The following is an 18,625-nucleotide window of genomic DNA, read 5'->3' as shown; positions in this document are numbered from 1 at the left end:
TGGATTCAAACACCCCAAGTCATTCATTCGCTGCCCACATACACCGCTCCCGCCAGAATCACCATCAACGCCTGTTCCCCTTCCTCGCCTTTCTTGGCCCTCGCGACGCCGCTTTGAGGTGTCTCTGTCCGACATCGAGCCGCATCATTTAGACACAAGACACAAACTACGTCTTCATGGATAATCTATGGAACCGTCGCACAAAGTAAGTTCCGCATACCACCTCCCGGCCCTCCCTCGTGCCACCCAACCACATCTATTCCCTCGCTATATGTGTCAGTGACTAATGACTTTTATTTGCCTTTTTCTATAGCTCTGGCAAATTGTCCCTTTCGACATCGACGAACGGTCCCAACGGCTCATCGGCCGGTGATGCCTCCCGCAACTCCTCCGTCTCCAGGCGCCATGGCGGCGACATATCCGCGCATGGCAAAGCCAGCCCTTTCAATACTCCAGGCGGCAGCCTAGCGTCTCCTACCAGTGGTGCTTCAAGCGCTTTTGGCTTGGGCTCAGGTGCTTTTGCTTCGTTTGGCTCAGCCAAGACACCCAAGTCTGCTGGAAACCCTTTCGACACGGCTATGGGTTCTGCTGTAGCTAAGACCACTGCCGTGAAGGACAGTGGCAAGGCTGCCATTAGTAAAGCCCCGATTATGGCATCCATTGCCGAAAATAAGGTGTCTTCTTTGACGGTAGCTTCCAAAGCACACCCGCTGAAAGATGCGTGGTCATTTTGGTATCGTCCTCCCATCTCCAAGGCCCATGGCTTCATCGAGTATGAAAACACCCTACACGGCATCGCCACCGTGCAAACCGTCGAGGAGTTTTGGGAGATTTACTCTCATCTGAAGAGACCGTCTACCCTGCCAGTTGTGTCTGATTACCATCTTTTCAAGAAGGATATTCGACCCATCTGGGAAGATGAGGTGAATCGAAAAGGTGGGAAATGGGTTGTAAGGATGAAGAAGGGTGTGGCTGATCGGTATTGGGAGGACTTGCTTCTCTCCCTCATTGGCGATCAGTTTGGCGATGCAGGTGAGGATGTATGCGGCGCCGTGTTAAGCATGCGTAACGGGGAAGACATTCTTAGCATCTGGACACGGACAGCTGGCGGTCGCGTGCTCAAGATTCGGTAAGCGGATACCAGCAAATCTTGACCCTCAACACGGTTAGACTAACCATTTTCCCCCTTTTGATAGAGAGACCATGAAAAGCGTACTCAACTTTCCCCCGAACACCCGTGTCGAATTTAAGACGCACGATTCGAGTATTCAGCAAAGAACCGCTATCGAGGAACAGCGCCGTGAAAAAGCCAACCAGAACCAGAGCGGCGATAGACGTCACACCCAGCGACAGAGCCACGAATAAAAAGTAAGAGGTTTTGTTTTCGGTCCTCACTTAGCGCAATCGCCTGAGGCTTCATAGTCCCCATTACCTTTGTTGTACAACATCTTTGAGACAAAATAGGCGAGTTCAAGGTTTGACAAGAAGCCGAAGACTCCCTTGGGTTTCATTACTTTGTTTCTTCTTTGCCTGGTGCTTCCTTCGTGCCTGCTTGATGTCATGCTCTGGAGTTTTATTTTGCTTGGAGGCAAAATGGAAGGGAAGGTTGTGGATGCGTCGTGATTTTTTTGTTTTCCTCATTTTGCGCAAGGCATATACCGGGGTTCGTTGGACACAGGAATGGGATGCTTTTTTATTTTATTTCATTAATAAAATAAAGCAGACAAAAAGAAACAGAGGAGAGCAAGAAAGAGATATTGCCCAGACTAGGGCCTGGGCAGCTATGATAGGTTTCATGTGACCATGTACTACTATATGTATAGCTTATGAGCGAACGTTGGCGAGGAATTCCACGGCGGACTGCCGAGAAAGCGACAAGTTGCAACAAATGCAGACATGCTTATCCAAAATCCTGTTCCAGCGCCACTGACTTGGATTTAAACGTGATGATCATCATGAGTATTCCGTAGTCTGTTTATCATCTTATCCATTACTATACATGTTTGATTTTCAAAACCAAGATTTCACGCCATGACCTTGTTCCTAGCTCCAGAGGCCGCTGGTTTTGGCTCCCTCCTCCTCTCCCAAATTTGCAAATACGTCTCGCCCAAATACAACAACTCGCTCTGGACCTTTTCCACGTACAAATCCTGACAACTGACCCATTCGCCCGTCGCCCTGTCCCTCACCTGTGCTTTCCACGTCTTCCTCTCGTCCCCACTATCCGCGACATCTTCCCTCGTGCGCACCGCCTCGTGTACAACGTTTGCAACCAGGTCGTACCAGATGGGCTCCGAGGCCGGCCACTCAGCGGGATTCGGTTCCACATACGGCGACACATCGAGATTTCTAGCGTCAAATGTAACGATTGTAGGATTTCGCTCGGAGACAAACTTGTTCTGCGAAAATCGCTTGACGTGGAATATCAGGTATGGCGGGAGGGGGTGCAGCAGGCGGTAGCGTTTGCGCTGGGCGTGGTGCTCCTGCGCCGACTTGCCGTCGTATTTGGACAGGATAGTGGTCAGGGGCACTTGCGGGATGATGTTCCTTTCGAGTTCGTCTTGGAAGAGCGGCGCGGCGGGGAGGTCGAGCGTGAGGAGGAGGAAGCGCACAATGTCCACCTTTACCTGGGCTGCCTCTTCGAAGCGCAACCTGTCGGTGGCGTCTGCGCGGGCGGTGATGGCTTGAGACTCGACCTTGAGTCTGCCCTGGAATGTGCGCTGGATCATGGAGCTGCCTGGTTTGGACCTACTGCCGCCCAGTCCGAGGTGGAGGTTGTTTAGAAACCAGGAGAGGAACTCGACGGGGTCGGACTGTGTGGTGAGTGTGAAACGCTTATTGGAGCGGAGGGCGATTTCCTGGAGGAGCTCATGCGGAGAGACGTGGGCTTTGAAGGCGCGCGGGTTCCAGATCTTGCGAAAGAGGATGCTGCAGCGCTTGACCAGCTCCGTGGTTTTGGTGAAGTCCTCTAGAAGGAAGTAGTTTCTTAGCGGGGGCACGTGGGAGAGAGCCTGTACAATCACGTTGAGGTAGTCGTTTTCTTTGATGTTGTTCATGCCCACGAATCCCGGGGTGTATTCTTTCCCGGCGAGGGTCCATGATTTGTGGTGCGAGCGGTCGAGGCTCATGACTTCGCGTTTGGTGTACCGCGGGTCCGAGACGTATTTGATGTCGTCTAGTGATTTGCTCTTCACTTCGTAGCCTTCTGGGAGGACGTATACTTTTTGGGTCTCGAGGTTGATGAAGACGTGATGGTCTTCGTCGAGGGCGTGAAAGTACGCGTGCGACTTGGGCCCGCGGCCCTGAAAATATTTGCCGCAAACTAGACACGCGTATACGTTGATGTTGGACAGCGAGATGGAGCAGAGCTTTTCAAAGTCAAAGTCGAGGACTTGTCGGTCTATTGTGTCGAGATAGAGGTCATCGTAACCCTCGGTGGGGTTGGCTTGTCGCAACGGCGCGGAGGGAACTGCTTCGTCAAGGTCGTCGTCATTATCGGAGCTGTTGTTGCCGTCGTCTAACTGTGCTGGTGCGGCAAAGGGTACGCCGTTTTCGTGGGGCGGCGTTTCAACTTCGGCTGTTCGCGACTTTTTGGATGCTGGTGATGCTATGCCGAGGAGCTCGTCGAGGGGCTCCGATGCATGGCGCTTGGCCATGGTGTGCCGCGCTTATATCTATGGTTTCCTGGGACGTAAGGTTGTGCTTTGGAGAATTCGTGCGGTTGGAGAGCTGTATGATGAGGCAATGGGTGATGACGGTAGTTTATTTGTTGTGGTTTATAAGTTGGAGCTTGGAGATGAGATTTGCTACTGTAGGATGAAAAGAAAGCTGCTTCATTGTGGGGCGGCGGCGGGAGGAGCACTGTAAGTGCACCCGTGGAACTGGCTAACCTTCCCATGATCAAAGTCGCAGCTGGAGTTTTTTGAGCATCAACACAGTAGCGTCCCTGTCTTTGTAGCATTTTTGCCATCAGATGCTTCGTGCCATGGAGTCATGGAAATGATTATTGTAAATGCATCCTCAGTTAATTGATAATGAACATTTATCAAACGCCTATTTACCCCATGTATATGCATTTTAAACGCCTCTAAGTTAGAGCCAATCTATTCAACCATGACCGCATCACCTTGTCCGTTGTCTAGTCTCTTTAGACTGGCATTGCTGTCTTCCATTGGTACCAGGCCGTCCATCTCCTGCAGGGTATATTCCACCAAATAGCTCTCATCTACCAACTCTTCCATACGCCTGTAATGGCGCTCCGTGTATACCCGCAGCCCTTGGAGGACATCGCTCAGACTCTTCTGTCCACGTGCTCCCTTGACCGATAAGTCTGAGAATTTAGAGGCCGGGTAGCTTCTCACCAACGTCCAGAGAATGCGCTGGGCAACTTGTGCAGTGCGGGCATTTGTATTCCAGTCTCGCAGTCTAAGAAGCAGAAGGAAAATCTGCTCATCGGACAAGCTGCCCAAAACCTCGTCAACAGCCTTCAGCCCACACAAGCTGCCTTCATCTGGGTTGCTGTTGGTAACGACCGACGTGAACAAGTTCAAGAGACGACCGGGATGGTTGAGTTGAAGTGCCAAAGTGATAGCCTCTCTGTATGAGCCAGCAAAAATGTGGTTCTCCAATTCTTGCTCCTGCTCAATCATCTTCAGCGCGGCTTGCGAGGCCACAGCCTGGGTTTCAACCGTCGTGTCCTTCCAAAATGTCACTGTGGAGTCACCGCTACCAGATGCGATAGTGTTGGTTTCAGGATGAACAGCTACGGCCCAGACTCTGTCCTCATGGTTGTCCAGAGTACATTCCGCTTCGCCAGAGTTGGCATCCCATACCTTGACAAGACCGTCACCAGCAGCAGAAACAAACTGGACTGGTTTCCTTGACTGTTCCTGTTGAGACGGCAAACCAAACCAAGCAACCTTGAGGACACTGTTGGAATGTCCCTCAAACGTTCTGATGCATGTGTAATCGGCTAAGCTCCAAAGTTTGACACTCTTGTCACCACTACCAGTGAGAATGACTCCCTTACCTGTCACAGGGCCGTCATTTCCTTGTATAGTAGGCAGTTGAGCTGGAGAAAATTGAACTGACCAAACTCCTCTCTTGTGACCCCGAAGAATGCCCTGGACCTCACCTTCCTCCATTGACCAGATCTTGACTGTTTTGTCTTGCGATGCAGAGGCAAAGAGATTACCTGAGTGGTGGACATTGATTGCATTAATGTCTTTCTCGTGAGCTTTTCTGGTGAAGACAGCTCTAGGTTTCGAGCCTTGCTGTTGGCGTTGGCGGGGGATCTCCCATTTCTTGACTGTCTGATCCTGGGAGCCAGTGATGAGACACGCTGGTGGATGATCAAGTGGACGGGTTCGTGCAGCAGAACCTTCAGCGGGGACCGACTTTGGGAGGGCAACAGCCCCAAGAGACTCAGCATGACCCGAGAAAGTAGCCCAACAGGTGTATGAGTTGCGGGCAGAGTCTACACACCACACTCGCGCCGTGTTGTCTTTAGCGCCTGTGGCAATCCAGTGTCCCGACCAGTCGATATCCAAAGAGATGACAATGTCTTCGTGCCCTCTGAGAAGCGCCACGTCTTGCCCGAAGTAAGGAGTCGCGTCGGAGTCCCACGACGCCGAAGCTCCCTCTGTCGTGGCTTGAGCTACCGATATCAGTCGAATATCCTCAGAATTAGTTGCAAGGGCCATGAGGGATCGATCTGGAAGCAAATAACCAAGGTCAATGATTTCATCGTGGGTGCCTGAGATGCGACGGAAGGGTTCCGGGACGCCTAGAGAACCTTCTGATCCTTTGGTAGGTAATTTGTAGAACGCAAGCGTATGATCCACTTGGACGCAAAGAATGAAAGGCAAGCCAGAACGATAGATACCGGCCACAATGCCCTCTTCCTCGCTTCTTTCTGATTGAGCTGGGGTAACTTCCCTGCCATTGTCTGTATCCCAGATGCGCAAGCAACCATTTGCGCCAGCTGAGAAGGTCAGCCGACCCTCGTCAAGGAACCCGGCCGTCTCCACAAGCTCAAGGCAAGGCACGATTTTTCGAATCTTCCATGACTTCGTATCCCACCAAATAAGGGTTTTGTCCCTGCTTGCGCTAACAAGGGCATGCTGCTCAGGAGAGTAATCGATTTTCTGGACATCAGATACGTGGGAGTCGAGATTGGCAATGCATCCGCGCTTATTCAAGTCCCAAATTCGTATTTTTCCGTCCTGGCTACCCGAAGCCAGCCTAAAATTGGCGCTACTAGTGCCTTCAACCTCGTTGTCGGAGTCATCCTCAGCCTGTGCGCCTTTCTTGCGCTTTCGCGAGCTTTTATCGTCCTTGGATCGGGCCGCGACCTCGAAAAATTGTAACGCGGATACCAAAACAGACGGGCCGCGGAAAGAATGCGTCACATAACCGCCTGCAATATCCCATACTTTAATCGTGCCATCAGTTCCGCCGGTCGCGAGCAGTGTGCTTGTGCGATCAACCGCCAAGACCACTACAGGCGTGCCGTGCGGCTTTAGGGTTCGGGAAAGGTTTGCTTGGACTGTATCGGAGGAGGGAGAGCGCTTTAAGGAGAAGATTCTCATCGATAGCGATCGCGAGCAAAGAATGAGGTGCGAACCAGATGGGGTCACTACACTATGGTTAATATGCTGATGTCATAGCTTGAGCCAAAAGAAGAAGAAAAGAAATTCTCACAAGACAAAGTAGAAATCATTTCCCCATCCTGTCGAGGTACGTCAGCATGCGCGCGCGTTGCGACTCGTCAACCATGGATAATTCTCTTACACCTTCAATCTGGGCCAAATGCTTCCCGTTGGCGGGGTCAGTCAAGACAACATCTTCGCCGAGAGTTGTGGCCAGAATTTGAGCGCCGTTGTCAATTGCAATTGATCCGCCCGTAAATATAGGCCGAATAACATGTTCGACATCAAAGGTTGTTTTTAATGGCTGTTTGGTAGCCATGGCTAAAATCGCAAGCTGTTGCAGCCGATGACCTCGAACCCTCGTGCATTGAATTTCGAACTTTTTTTTGGGTCCTTACGGGAAGCAGCCAGTCGTTGGTCAAATGAATGACTAAGCAAGGCCGACTACTTCTAGCACAACCACTTGCCGTTAGTGGGGCCAAGCCAAACATCACTTCCAGTTGTCGCAACATCACCTCATCATACTAGGGAGTTTATTTTTATCCGCAATTCTGCTGTGGGGATGGACCGAGTAGAGAATATTTAAAGACATCCGCCGCCATGGGTATGCAGGGGCCTCTCACGGCCCAGGCCCTGGTATGGCTCGTTTGCCATCCTGTATCTGTCTTGTTCGAGCTAATCACTCTCCAGGGCCGCTCTCCATATGACGAGGTTGTTGAGGGGGAAGGCGAGGACGATCCCCGTCATCCCACGCAGCAGTATGACTATCGTGGCCGCCCTATAAACCCAGAAACCAAGAGGATGAACCGCGACCTCATCAGGGCTCATAACGAGGTGATGTTGGTGATTGGAGTAGCCGAGCCAGAGAACCCGTACTCTGGATCAGAGGTCGAATCGCAGCGTCGACACGAAGCATATGAGGAATCAATGGGTCTTCAATTGGCTATCCCGGCTAGAGCATGCATTGAGTCCATGGGCGTTTTTGGCGTCCACGGCCTTCGTCAGCGAATCTTGGTTTGTACTAGCATGCCTCTGGTCACATGAAACTATCCTGAATTACGATGTTGATTTTCTCATGCTCCAGATTTACAAAAGATACTCTCAGATACCCTTCTGGGAGTTATTTCAGCGAGCCAGAACTGATTTCTCTTTTACCAGAGACGTCCTAGCTGGCGCCCCAACAGCCTTACTAAACAACTACGTCGAAAGACTGGTGACATGCTTATGGGTTAATGATGAAGATAAGCAAATACCTCGTCGTGTGTATGTTTTCTTTTCTTAAAGCCCCTCGTACTTTGTCATCTAACTAGGAATAGGATCCATGAAATCTGGTCCTATTTAAGAGTCCATCTAGAGTTGTACGCCGCTATGCAACGCCTGGGGATTCTGCCCAATGGGTTGTGGTTGCCTCACCCCAGTTTCTTTATACCGTTTACCAAAACCTCACCAATACCTGCCCCACCGTCACTTGATGACTACTCGATACCATCTCTATTGAAATGGGTTGGGGGTGCCTTGATATCAGCAACTCCGTTCCTTGTGTGGGTTATGGCTCAAAGGATGGTGCGTGACTGGAAAGCCCCAATATGGTCACACATATTCAGGAAACTCCCAAATACGTTTTTTAAGAGCAAGAGAATGCCCTTTTCACTGCAATTCCCTCTTCCACCGCCCACCCCTCATGTTGCTCTGCCATCTTTACATAATCCTCCTCGAGCCGTGGACACGGATGCAGAGAATAGAGCACAGGTCGAGAGCAGTGGTGGCGACACACCGGAGCAAACTGGGGACTCTACTCCAGGAGGTCGGCCAGCCGAGCCGCAGATGCCCCGCCGGACAAGTTTGTTCTCGACTAGAGGGGATGAGTACCCCAGTGATGATGAAGATAACGAAGGAGTCAGTGCCACTTTGATAAGTTTTGATGTGGAGGCTTCAGAGTCTCAAGACGCACCGCCCGGTCTTTGGTCAGCAGAATTACGGCCTAGCGCAGGCTCGGATTCTCGATCGAATGAAAGTCAGCAGCCCGTATATTTAGATACTTTGCTCACGCAAATGCCAGCAGCCATGGCAACACTCATGCTTGCGGATGCTATAACCAGAGTTTTGATGGCACCATATGAGGCCACAGCTCTTCGACTAGTCGCTCGCTCTTTCCGCAGTCGACAGGGCCTGCCATGCTGGGATATATACAATGCGAACATGCTTAGTGGGTTTACAAGCACGGCGTTGGTCAACTTCTTGGGCACTGAGCTGTTACATATAACTTTTGCCAGTGAGGCTTGGGCGATTATTACATGCGTGTCGCAATGGTTCCACATGACTGAGGAGGAGTGGAAAATCGAGGATGCCAAGACACGTGAGTCGTCGGTGTAGTTGGTCAGAAGACCTGCTATCTAATTGTGTCCCATGAATTCGAAAGTTCGACCAGATGTTTCATGGCTGGCGGGGGGCTGAATCCGCCAGCCCGGGAAGTGGTGTTGCATGAAGGGAAATTGTGAATTCTTACCAGTTACTACACTTATACCCTGTACCATCAACTTTTTTTTAGTACTACTCACGGACGGCCTGCATGGCAGAGAAAATGAAAGCGAGAATAATTTCATTGTTGGTCGGTGATATCTCTCGAGGCATATGAAGTGGTTGTGAAATGAAACGACAACCTACGTCAAGTGAGGATAGGTTAAAGTGAGAAATCGGAGACTGATCGAACAGATATCGTTGAGAACAGGAGCCAGGGCCACCTGTTCGCCGCCGAACCTACGGGCATAGACATTTCCTGCCTGACAAACTTTTGGTATAATCAATTCATGGTAAGTAAAGCAACTTACGACGAAAAGTTGGCGGAGGCTGGTTCACTCTGGGCAATAAAGCAATAAATGTATGCGTCGCAACAACAGGATTCAACAAATCGAGGATACACAAATGCCCAGTGTCATTCTCATATCTCGACTATGGAGTAGCTTGAGTTGGGCTGGCGTTTGTATTTGCGAACTTACGGACAAGACAGCGGTGTTGTCGTGGTCAATACACCAGTGAATGCCTGCTTACGGAGTACATACTATGCCATATAGGTGATCACAGCGGCTCTGGTATACTTACGTCCCTATGTTTTTTTAGCCGGCTCTAGGAAATGCGACATGGATGACTGCCTGATGGCGTGTCATTTGATATACAGCTTTGCATACGGCAGGAAAAAGGAACCGGTGCTCTCTTTCACATTGGTTCGCGGTCAGCTGTATGTCCTGACAAACAAAAACATTGCCAATCGCTCATAACGTCACATCAACTATTCCGGCCAGACCCCTTGAATGGGGGTCGAAGCTTCTCGATGGATTGCCACTGGCAGTTGCAAGGCCCCCTGGTCCATTCGCCAGGGAAACAAAATGAGGCTTCACCCAGGCGACCGGCTTAAACACGCTCGCTATTTCCTCCACCAGCACTCGCTGAGCAAAAAGCTCGCTCAAAGGCCTTTGGGAACCATCAAAAGATATGTCTGCGGCTCAAAATGATGTGGATTTCTTCCTTGGGTGCACGGCTAATCTTCGACGTCGCGGTCGAAGTAGCTCCGGCGGCGGAAAACGGGCTTGCTTTCCAGATGTCTCATCCGACACAAATACTTGGGCCTTGTCGGTTGTTTTCGAGCCCTTGCCCTAATCTTCCGAGGATACTTAGGTCCTCTTGCACTCTATTGAGAATTTCAGTCGCCTTACTCCGCACCTTCGCCTCATTTTTCCTTTGGCGTGGAAGATGCCTCCCCCTTTCCCTTTCGATTGTTATTTGCCAAACGCGTTGCCCGCCAGAACATGCCATGGATTGGCTCTCTTGAATTGGTTCACTTTCTTTTTTGAGGGCTCCGTTTTGGGAAGTCTTCATGTGAGAGTGATTATTGGGGTGCCAGTACTAATCTCGGTGGCTGGCTAGAGCGTGAGCCGCAACCTATGGTTTCGGGATGTAGTTGATCTCCTGCGGCAGAACATGTGTGAAGCTTGGGTGACTGAATTGGATGAAAACACAGGCATAGAGCGTATGGTGCAAAATTATACTGAGGATACAATCTTGAGAGTCGAGGCTCAATACATTGTACTTGGACGGGGTTCGGAAGCAACTCCGTGAGCTGAGCGGCGTTCGCAGCTTGAAAGCCACAAGCAGGGCGTTTGGAACGATTTCACTTCGAAATGATAGGTTGCACAATACGGACTGAGCACTCAACAGGTAGATCACCCCTCAGCTGCCGTATCTACCTCCTGTGGTCTCTGTAATGTCCGTAAATCTGTAGCCAAATAGGAATCCTCGGCGCCGACGCATGGTGTTTGGCACTGCGAGACAGCATGGGAAACTCACGTGGGAAAGTAAAGTAAGGCCGGAAAACTCGTTTCATAATGATCCGCTGTTTTTCTCCCGTACATTGTGCATGGAGAGGTCCGTTTGGGGATGACTCCGGCACTTGTCTCTCACGACTTCACATCCCCTATGCCAAATGTACGGCTTTTGCCTTGGGACGACCCACAAAGTGCATGACCTAAACCCGTTCGAGTGCCTTGATTTCTCCGTACTTCTATTTTGTCCGTATTTTCGACAACCTAGTCAAGTGTCCGAGTGTTGTTGATGAGAGACGATGACTCGGCTTGCGCCTTCAGGACCATGTGGGACGTCCTCACGCGACAAAACCAAGATACATATAACACGCCGTGTGGTGCGTATCCCTGGCTTGGACTGTTGGTGGCGTCAGAAGCCCATGCTTACAATTCATCATACGGACTATCCTAGGCCACCAGGACTTGGCCGGGCCCTGATATCTCGTCTAGCCAGCGGTTACAGCCCTGCCTCCCACAACCTTGGGAGCCGAAAAAGGCGAACTTGCTTGGATCTACTGACACGATACTTAGTATCTTAACACGAGGTTCTTGACTTCCGGGAAGCGGGAAGGGGTTCCGCTGTTGCCGAGTACTGGACGAAGCTTCCACCAAGATTATTCTATGGCGCGACCTCTGCTAGCCGCGTTCTCTTCCGTCGGTGGGAACAGCAAGAATAAATTTCCCTCTCTTAGTTTCTTCGCAGGTTCCTCTTTAGTTTTCTGAATTTGCAGAGTTTGCATAAGCCGATGGCAGCCATCCTGGTCATTATGCTTGGCTTGGTTCGCTGTCAAACTGAAGCAGATGGCGTCACTTGTTGCTGCCGCCAAGGGTTGGCAACACAAAAAAGAAAAAGAAAGAAAACAAGAGGCAGGGGTGGGTCCCGCCAGATACTTTCCGAGAGTCGTTTTCGTGTATGTTCTTCCCCAAGGCGATGCTCAGGTTTCTCGAGGTGCTTAAATACCAGACCCTGCTGCCACTGGTCGTACTCTCGGTTCTAACCATTCATTCACCACAATCAAAACACACAGAGACATTCGTACACATATACACATGCCGAATTTTCTCCATCTTCAATAAACGCCCATATTTACCATGACGTGCGTCAAAGAGCGTCGTTCTGTCGTAACCTCGAACGAACCGATTGGGAGCTCGGCCCCAAGTACAACGAAACCTAAGGGAGGTATCTCGAGGGCCTGATGATGTTCATTATTGACCGTACTTGATCACTTGGGTCGAACACTATGAAGATTTATAAAAAGTTTTATTCGGTGTGCTGTAATGATGTCGCTGTTGCCAGCGATCTGGGGTGAGTATGGGCACGCCATTCCCTTCTCTGCAAGGCAAAATGCTGATGCCAAATACAGACTCTATATTTGAAAGGGGCTCAAGGCGGCATAATTCATGGCTCAAAAGTTATTTTTTCTATTCTTAATGATCCTTTCGCTTCCCTTGCTGGGGCGAACGGCACGGGCTGTTGAACACGACGGGGCGACAGAGCCATGGCCCATGACTACCTTGAAGGCAAACGATGGAACGACGATGCCAGTTTGCTGTTAATTTTTGATAGAGAGAAGTGCAATTCAAAGGAAATTACACGGCGAGAGGCATTTCATCATGCAAGTGAGGTTCATTGACGATGCGTGTACGCTACTATTGGCTGTGCCGTGTCCTCCAGCGCCCGGTCTGGCCGCATGAGAAGACCCAGATGCCAAACACGTTTCAGCCAATACCGGCCAGGCGGTTTGTTTCCCCAAGGCCAGCTTGTTCTCCGTCATGACTAACCGGCACGACACGTGTGGGGGAGTAGGGACCAAGGAATACCTCGTCGGTACGCATCACGCCTGCAGCCATCATGGTGGCACACACCAAGCCGTCACAGACACTTGAAGTATGCTGCTGCGCCTTGGACTGCTGGTGTGTCCCAATTCCATCACCGCCATGGTTGGACTGAGTTGGGCCGTTGCCGTTTCGGCAACATGATGGCTGCGCAGAGAGAGACGGATGAGGCTCTTTGCCAATCTTGGACCGAATGAGGACTGTTGACTCTGGTGACAAAATTTCCCAAGCCTGCGACCTGCATGAGGCCTTTATCGAAGCAGTTTTGTTCTTTCCCCCTCCAAAGAAAAAAAAAATACATAAATAGGGGCATTGCGATGAGGCACGAATCTACTGCACATCAAGGACCCTTCCTCGACTCCTTTGAGCAGCATGACTGCCCCTCGAGCCTCTGAAGATATCGCGGACCGCAACACAACCGGGCTATCTGGGGTAAGTGTTGGCTCATACGGCCTGGGAACCGCTCCTGATACATTGTCTCCTGTTACGGAAGAAGGCCAGACTCCAGGTATGTTCATTGTTGGCCCTACGCGCAATTGAAGACTGGAGCTGATCTGATCTGTCTGCACAGCAGCCCCCAAGGAACTCCCCTCCAAAGATGATCTCCGGGGTAGGTACAGAATCCGGCTGATGATGGCGCGACGTGCTGAATCGTGATTCCATGACCTATGTTTGAAGACAATTATGGGCCTCTCTCGGTTGCTTTCCTCGCAAAGCTAGACAGGACGTTTGGCTTTACCCTGGCCCATCACGGAGCTGCCTATCTCACTCAGCACCATTTGGATCGCAAAATCGACCGCGTATTCAGGCAAATCGTCTATTCAATCCGTACGACTTCTTCTTACCCAGACGATCTCGGCGACCAGCTGGAAGAACTGGTCTGCAGGAAATGTGAGTACACCCGAAAAAACATGCGTGCGTCTTCTTTCAGGAAACGGCAACTCACCCTTGGCCTCTGTCCAGACAAGCTCACACATTACCAAAGGGGCATTCTGCAGCTCGACACCCCTACAAAAGCTGCCGTTGGTGAGCTCAACACCTTTGCAAATGGAAAAGTCGGCGCAGACCAAGCCCGTTATCTGTCCCAGGACCCCAAGGACTATGCCATCATGGGCACCATTAGCAAACTCGACTTGATCGTGGGACAAGTGGCCACGCCTCCCGTAGGGGAAAAGCTTTTTGTACGTCTCTTGCCTCTGGCATTTCCTTCAGGGCTAACCGAGACAGAAACCGCTGCTGAAAAGCCTCCATCGCTCCCCGAGCATGGACATCCGCGACTACCCGAGCTGGCCATTTCGCATACTCTCGCGAACCATCGTCACCTGCCTCCTGGCGGCCTTGTTCTGCGTCCCCGTCATCGTCCAGGCCTCTAGCCTTGTGTCTCGGGGCGGCGCTATTGCGGCGTTTGGCGTCGCCGTCACCGTGGGATGCTTTATTATAAACGTCATTTTCCAGGACGTCAAGGCCAACATCATGTTGACGCTGGCCCTTGCGGCTCTTCTCAGCAATTGTCTGAAGAGCGACTAGTAGACGCCATCCCTGGCGGCACAATCTGTCTCTAAGTTGGGTGGGATAGCGATTTTTTTTTTTTTTTTTTTTTTTTTTTGGAAGGCTACAAACATCATAGACGGCTCATCGTGTCGCCTATTGTTCTCAATCTTTTACCTCTCCTGGAGTTGTATTAGATGTAAGATGAATGGATCGGTCGTTAGTTTTGTCGTCCCAACTCCCCGCCTCAATGCATCTCTCGCCATTTGTGAACAGCGCTTAGCTTGTATGCTTCAGCTTTGCCATCTAGCCCAGGCCGTCATTGGCATCCCAAGGGACAAAAAATTGCAGTCCTGGAGACCAACAAAATTTTGTCTCGATGCTATCTACACAGCCAACGTTTTTGGACCCGCGTCGGGCGTCAACCAAGACACCCGTCAGCTTCCGCCGACTATCGACGAAACCCTGATACGCTTCTTCACTTATCTATCTTCTACAATTAAGTGGAAATCGTAGCATCGGGCCTCACCGACGTGTACACCAAGCTTCTTTGTCCGCCGTAATTGGCAAGCATCTCAAAGCTGGTAACTCGATTTTGCTGTGGGCGCCACCCTTCAACACAGGCGGTTTACCACAAACATCCAAAGGAGCCTCAATGTGACTACCGTGACGGGATTTTTTTTTTTTTTTTTTTTTTTTTTGCTGACCGCAAGTTTCTAGCGCCGCGTTTGCCGGCAAACCAACCCGGTCAGGCAAAGGCCTCTCGGCCCAAGGGAATGGCAGAGCGTGGCCTATACTCGCGACGAAACATGCCGCTCTCGACAATTGGCAATGACCTGCCCGCTGGGTGTTGCGCTGCAGATGTCGGCACACAACCACCACCAGCTCGCCGGCCAATAGGTGCAGATACCCGGCACACAGAGGCTGCGAGGCCAGGTCATCGGCCACTGTCCGTTCGAGCAGTCGTCTCGGCATGTACTTCAAGTCACTCCCATGTTCCTCGGAGCAAGCCTGGCGGGCCGGCCCGTTGGCTTCGGGCGGACACGTCACTGCGCGGCATTGTTCACCGCCGGTGCGGCCGCAGGAGATCGGGGTCGTTGATGAACGGCTGCGGGACGGATGGGATGAACCTTGGGGCCCCGGGGGTGCGAGGTTGTGCAGGCTGTGTTGGATGAGCCTCGCAGCCTTGCAGGCGGTGAGTGCGGGTGGGCGTGAAGTGGTCAAGGGGATTTTGCCCCGAGATTGCGGAATGATGCTGATTTGGGATGCTGCGTGAGGCCCAGTGCGGATGTCGACCCTCTCGGTCCATCGAGCTGTAAAGAAGGGGAGGTATCCAGGTCAGTGACTCTTAGTACGGATAGGGGATGAAGCAAGATATTCTCCTTATTAGCTGTGGTTTTCTCAAATCATGCAGAAATATGCTCTCGTCGCACTTCAACCCTATACGTAGATTACAATTCCTCTCACTTGCAATAAATACATCCCGTGTCATTGTTCCATACCTGTTCCACCATGTACCCAAGCGCCTGCTCTTATTCACAAAAGTAGCCGTGATCCCACGGACAGTACGTCATCGTTAAAATGCCTGTTCCAACAAAATCTCGCATGCGAGTAGCTTACGCTCCGTGCCGATATACTTGTGCCCCTGAATTCCGAAACATGATTGTATCCCTCCGCTGCAGCACCATGAGAGCCCTGTTGAGTGCCTGCTCACTGTATCCCTTCCCCTCAACCATTTCTCTCCTTAGCGTAGCCAGACTGGTGCTCCACCCAATGGGTAATCGACGCTTGAGTTCGACTTCAAGACGGTTGACTTCCTCGTTCAGCTCGCGACTACCTTGGTTGCTGCCCTGGTTGACAGCATCCATGGTAGAGCAGAGGAACAGGCGGATGGCTTCGTCAACGTGTTCTTCCGTGGCGATGGGCGAGAGGGTCAGTTTGGCGAGGGATTCGGTGATACGGACAATGGCCTCGAGCTGACGGACTGTGATGGGGATGGAAGAGCGGGTATTTGCTTCCAGCTCGGCGGCATGGACTTGACGTCTGATGGAGACAAAGTGTGACGAGAGCTTTTCCGCGGCTTCGGGGCTCAGACGGGGTGCACAGCGACTGGGGTTGGCGTTAGTTGGTATTCATATGGTTGGCGAGCTGGAGAAAGAAAAAAGGACCTACGTTTTGCAATATGTAATGTATCGTCGCATCTTCTCGACAGGAATCTCAGACTCGGCGACCTCTTCCGTACCACGACCATCCATGTGAATACCCATGACGTGCTTGGCTATTCTCTCATCCTTTTCGCGAGTGTGCTCATCTTTGACAATGAAGATCATATCGAAACGAGACAGAATGGTCGTTTGGAAGTCAATGTTCTCTCCGGGCGTCTTCATGTCATCGTAACGGCCGAAGATGGGATTTGCCGCGGCCAGGACAGATGTCCTGGCATTAAGAATGGTGGTGATGCCAGCCTTGGCAATGGAAATGGTTTGCTGTTCCATGGCTTCGTGGATAGCGACGCGGTCGTCGTCTCTCATCTTGTCAAACTCATCGATACAAACCACACCACCATCAGCCAAAACCATGGCACCGCCTTCTAGATAGAACTCCCTTGTAGAGTGGTCCCGTTGGACGGAGGCTGTCAGACCCGCGGCGGAAGAACCTTTACCGGACGTGTAGATGGAGATTGGTGCTGCCTTTTCCACAAACTTAAGGAGCTGTGACTTTGCGGTACCCGGGTCTCCGAGAAGTAGTACGTTGATATCACCTCTCAGCTTCATACCGTCGGGTAGAATCTTCTTGGATCCACCTAGTAGTAGACAGAGAATCGCCTTCTTGATATCTCGATTTCCATAAATGGAGGGCGCAATGCAGTCCGCCATTACATTGTACAGGTCCGGTCGCCTGCTCATTTCTAGGAATTCCTGTTCTTCTTCCTCACTGTAGCTAACGTGGCCCTTGGCAGTTTGGTCCAAGTCTGTTTGGATGCCAACTGCTCTCAGGTACGGCGTTCGGATGGCAACGGCGCCGGTAGTGGATGAGTTTTTGGACGCCTTGTTCTGGTAGATGGAGAAGATGCCCATGACCGTGCACCTTGACCCGGGAACAACGCGATTTGTGAGATATCTATCTGCCGAAATGAGAACATGCCGAGGCAGTTCTCCAACTGGTACCTGGTCCGGTGCTTCTTGTAACTTGATAATTTGCTGGTCAACAAATTGTGACTTTTCGTGCATAACAAAGTATGGATCTAGAGGACACTTGGGCGTAGGATCGTTATCAATTCGCTTGCGATTACACTGTCTAGGAAGCGTTACACCGGTGAAGCCGCCCAACACGGGGATGACCTCCTGGAATTGACAGTTGCGGCACTGGATGTGCAGCTCCGTGGCTTTGGATGACATGACGGAAGCACCAATGACGATACCGGGGACGCGAACAAGCCTGGCGATCGTCATGGAGTCCAGGTTACGGATTGACACATCTTCGGCATCGGAGTGGAGCAGAAGCTGGTGATCGGGGAGATTGACCTCCTTCTCGTGCGGGAAGACGATTCGGTGTGTACACTTTTTAAGGGCCGCCTCAAACTATCCATTGCTGGTCAGAGGAGACCAATGAAACAACGCTACAGATGGTAGAAGAACTCACAAGAGGGATGACTTCCGCAGGCTCGGAAGCGAGCTTGTGAGCGAGCTCTTCGTTGAAGTTGATGAGGTCGTTGACTTTGACGTCACAGTAGTACTGCTTGAGAAGCGCATTCTCTCGTAGCTGATCACTAATTACACATGTTAGGGCCAACTGCGACGATTTCGGCATACAATGCAACATACCGATAGACAAAGTTATTGTCGAGGCGAAAGTCAAGAATAAAGGTCTCGAGTTGTTGCAGGAGCTGCAGCCGGGTGTCCCCATTCTCAGCGTAGCTGGGCTCGAAGACATGCGCTGAATAAACAGACCGGCGATCCATAGTTGATTCTTTTGCCGTACCTGCCGACTGGCTACTCTGCAGAATACGTCAAGGCTCCGAGTGTGAAGTTGTTGGATCCCGGGTGTGAATGCGATACGTAAATTGCAGATTGCCGGTTGAGGGGCTGACTGCATTGCCGCACCCAAGGGCAAAAACGCACCCAGGCATTGCAATTTACACGAACCAGACGCGTGATTTGGACCGCGACACGCGACGTTAAGTGGTTGCAGGTACTAAGCCCAAGCGGGTATGGTGCCGAACAGCGACCCCAGTCTCCTCGGAAAATCACCGGTCCATCGCGAACAAAGGCGCTGCGTGGCTACTACGGAGTCTGG

General features: G+C 51.3%; 6 protein-coding genes across 6 annotated transcripts; 3 read left to right on the top strand and 3 right to left on the bottom strand.

The window, feature by feature from the left end:
- Positions 1–176: 176 nt before the first annotated feature.
- On the top strand, positions 177–3,801 carry J3458_020761 (uncharacterized protein; the record flags this gene model as incomplete). The annotated part of the gene is made up of 4 exons (XM_007814134.2): positions 177–205; positions 314–1,129; positions 1,197–1,368; positions 1,824–3,801. 3 exons carry the CDS (start codon positions 177–179, stop codon positions 1,363–1,365), a joined length of 1,014 nt encoding a protein of 337 aa, XP_007812325.1. The 3' UTR covers positions 1,366–1,368; positions 1,824–3,801.
- On the bottom strand, positions 2,025–3,808 carry ubp10_2 (U4 U6.U5 tri-snRNP-associated protein; the record flags this gene model as incomplete). The annotated part of the gene is made up of 1 exon (XM_007814133.2): positions 2,025–3,808. Exon 1 carries the CDS (start codon positions 3,654–3,656, stop codon positions 2,025–2,027), a length of 1,632 nt encoding a protein of 543 aa, XP_007812324.1. The 5' UTR covers positions 3,657–3,808.
- Positions 3,809–4,011: 203 nt separating this feature from the next.
- Positions 4,012–7,008, bottom strand: utp13_2 (U3 small nucleolar RNA-associated protein). Its single transcript, XM_007814132.2, has 3 exons — positions 6,793–7,008; positions 6,703–6,730; positions 4,012–6,637 (listed from the first exon to the last, which is right to left on the bottom strand). The coding sequence occupies exons 1-3, from the start codon at positions 6,967–6,969 to the stop codon at positions 4,104–4,106; spliced, it is 2,739 nt and encodes a 912-aa protein (XP_007812323.2). The 5' UTR covers positions 6,970–7,008; the 3' UTR covers positions 4,012–4,103.
- Positions 7,009–7,250: 242 nt separating this feature from the next.
- Positions 7,251–9,023, top strand: J3458_020758 (uncharacterized protein; the record flags this gene model as incomplete). The annotated part of the gene is made up of 4 exons (XM_066122220.1): positions 7,251–7,286; positions 7,341–7,664; positions 7,735–7,913; positions 7,967–9,023. 4 exons carry the CDS (start codon positions 7,251–7,253, stop codon positions 9,021–9,023), a joined length of 1,596 nt encoding a protein of 531 aa, XP_065972847.1.
- Positions 9,024–13,213: 4,190 nt separating this feature from the next.
- J3458_020757 (uncharacterized protein) lies at positions 13,214–14,368 on the top strand (the record flags this gene model as incomplete). The annotated part of the gene is made up of 5 exons (XM_066122219.1): positions 13,214–13,349; positions 13,413–13,451; positions 13,520–13,732; positions 13,805–14,022; positions 14,069–14,368. The coding sequence occupies 5 exons, from the start codon at positions 13,214–13,216 to the stop codon at positions 14,366–14,368; spliced, it is 906 nt and encodes a 301-aa protein (XP_065972846.1).
- A 1,056-nt stretch (positions 14,369–15,424) lies between these two features.
- On the bottom strand, positions 15,425–18,412 carry MCM5_2 (minichromosome maintenance protein 5). Its single transcript, XM_007814129.2, has 4 exons — positions 18,154–18,412; positions 17,972–18,098; positions 16,502–17,910; positions 15,425–16,438 (listed from the first exon to the last, which is right to left on the bottom strand). Exons 1-4 carry the CDS (start codon positions 18,288–18,290, stop codon positions 15,946–15,948), a joined length of 2,166 nt encoding a protein of 721 aa, XP_007812320.1. The 5' UTR covers positions 18,291–18,412; the 3' UTR covers positions 15,425–15,945.
- Positions 18,413–18,625: the final 213 nt, after the last annotated feature.

The sequence above is a fragment of the Metarhizium acridum genome (genome assembly GCF_019434415.1).
Source record: "Metarhizium acridum strain ARSEF 324 chromosome Unknown scaffold_574, whole genome shotgun sequence".
In the NCBI taxonomy this organism is placed as follows: Eukaryota; Fungi; Ascomycota; class Sordariomycetes; order Hypocreales; family Clavicipitaceae; genus Metarhizium; species Metarhizium acridum.
The sequence above is the reverse complement of the archived record's forward strand: the minus strand, read 5'-3'. Positions and strand labels throughout refer to the sequence as shown.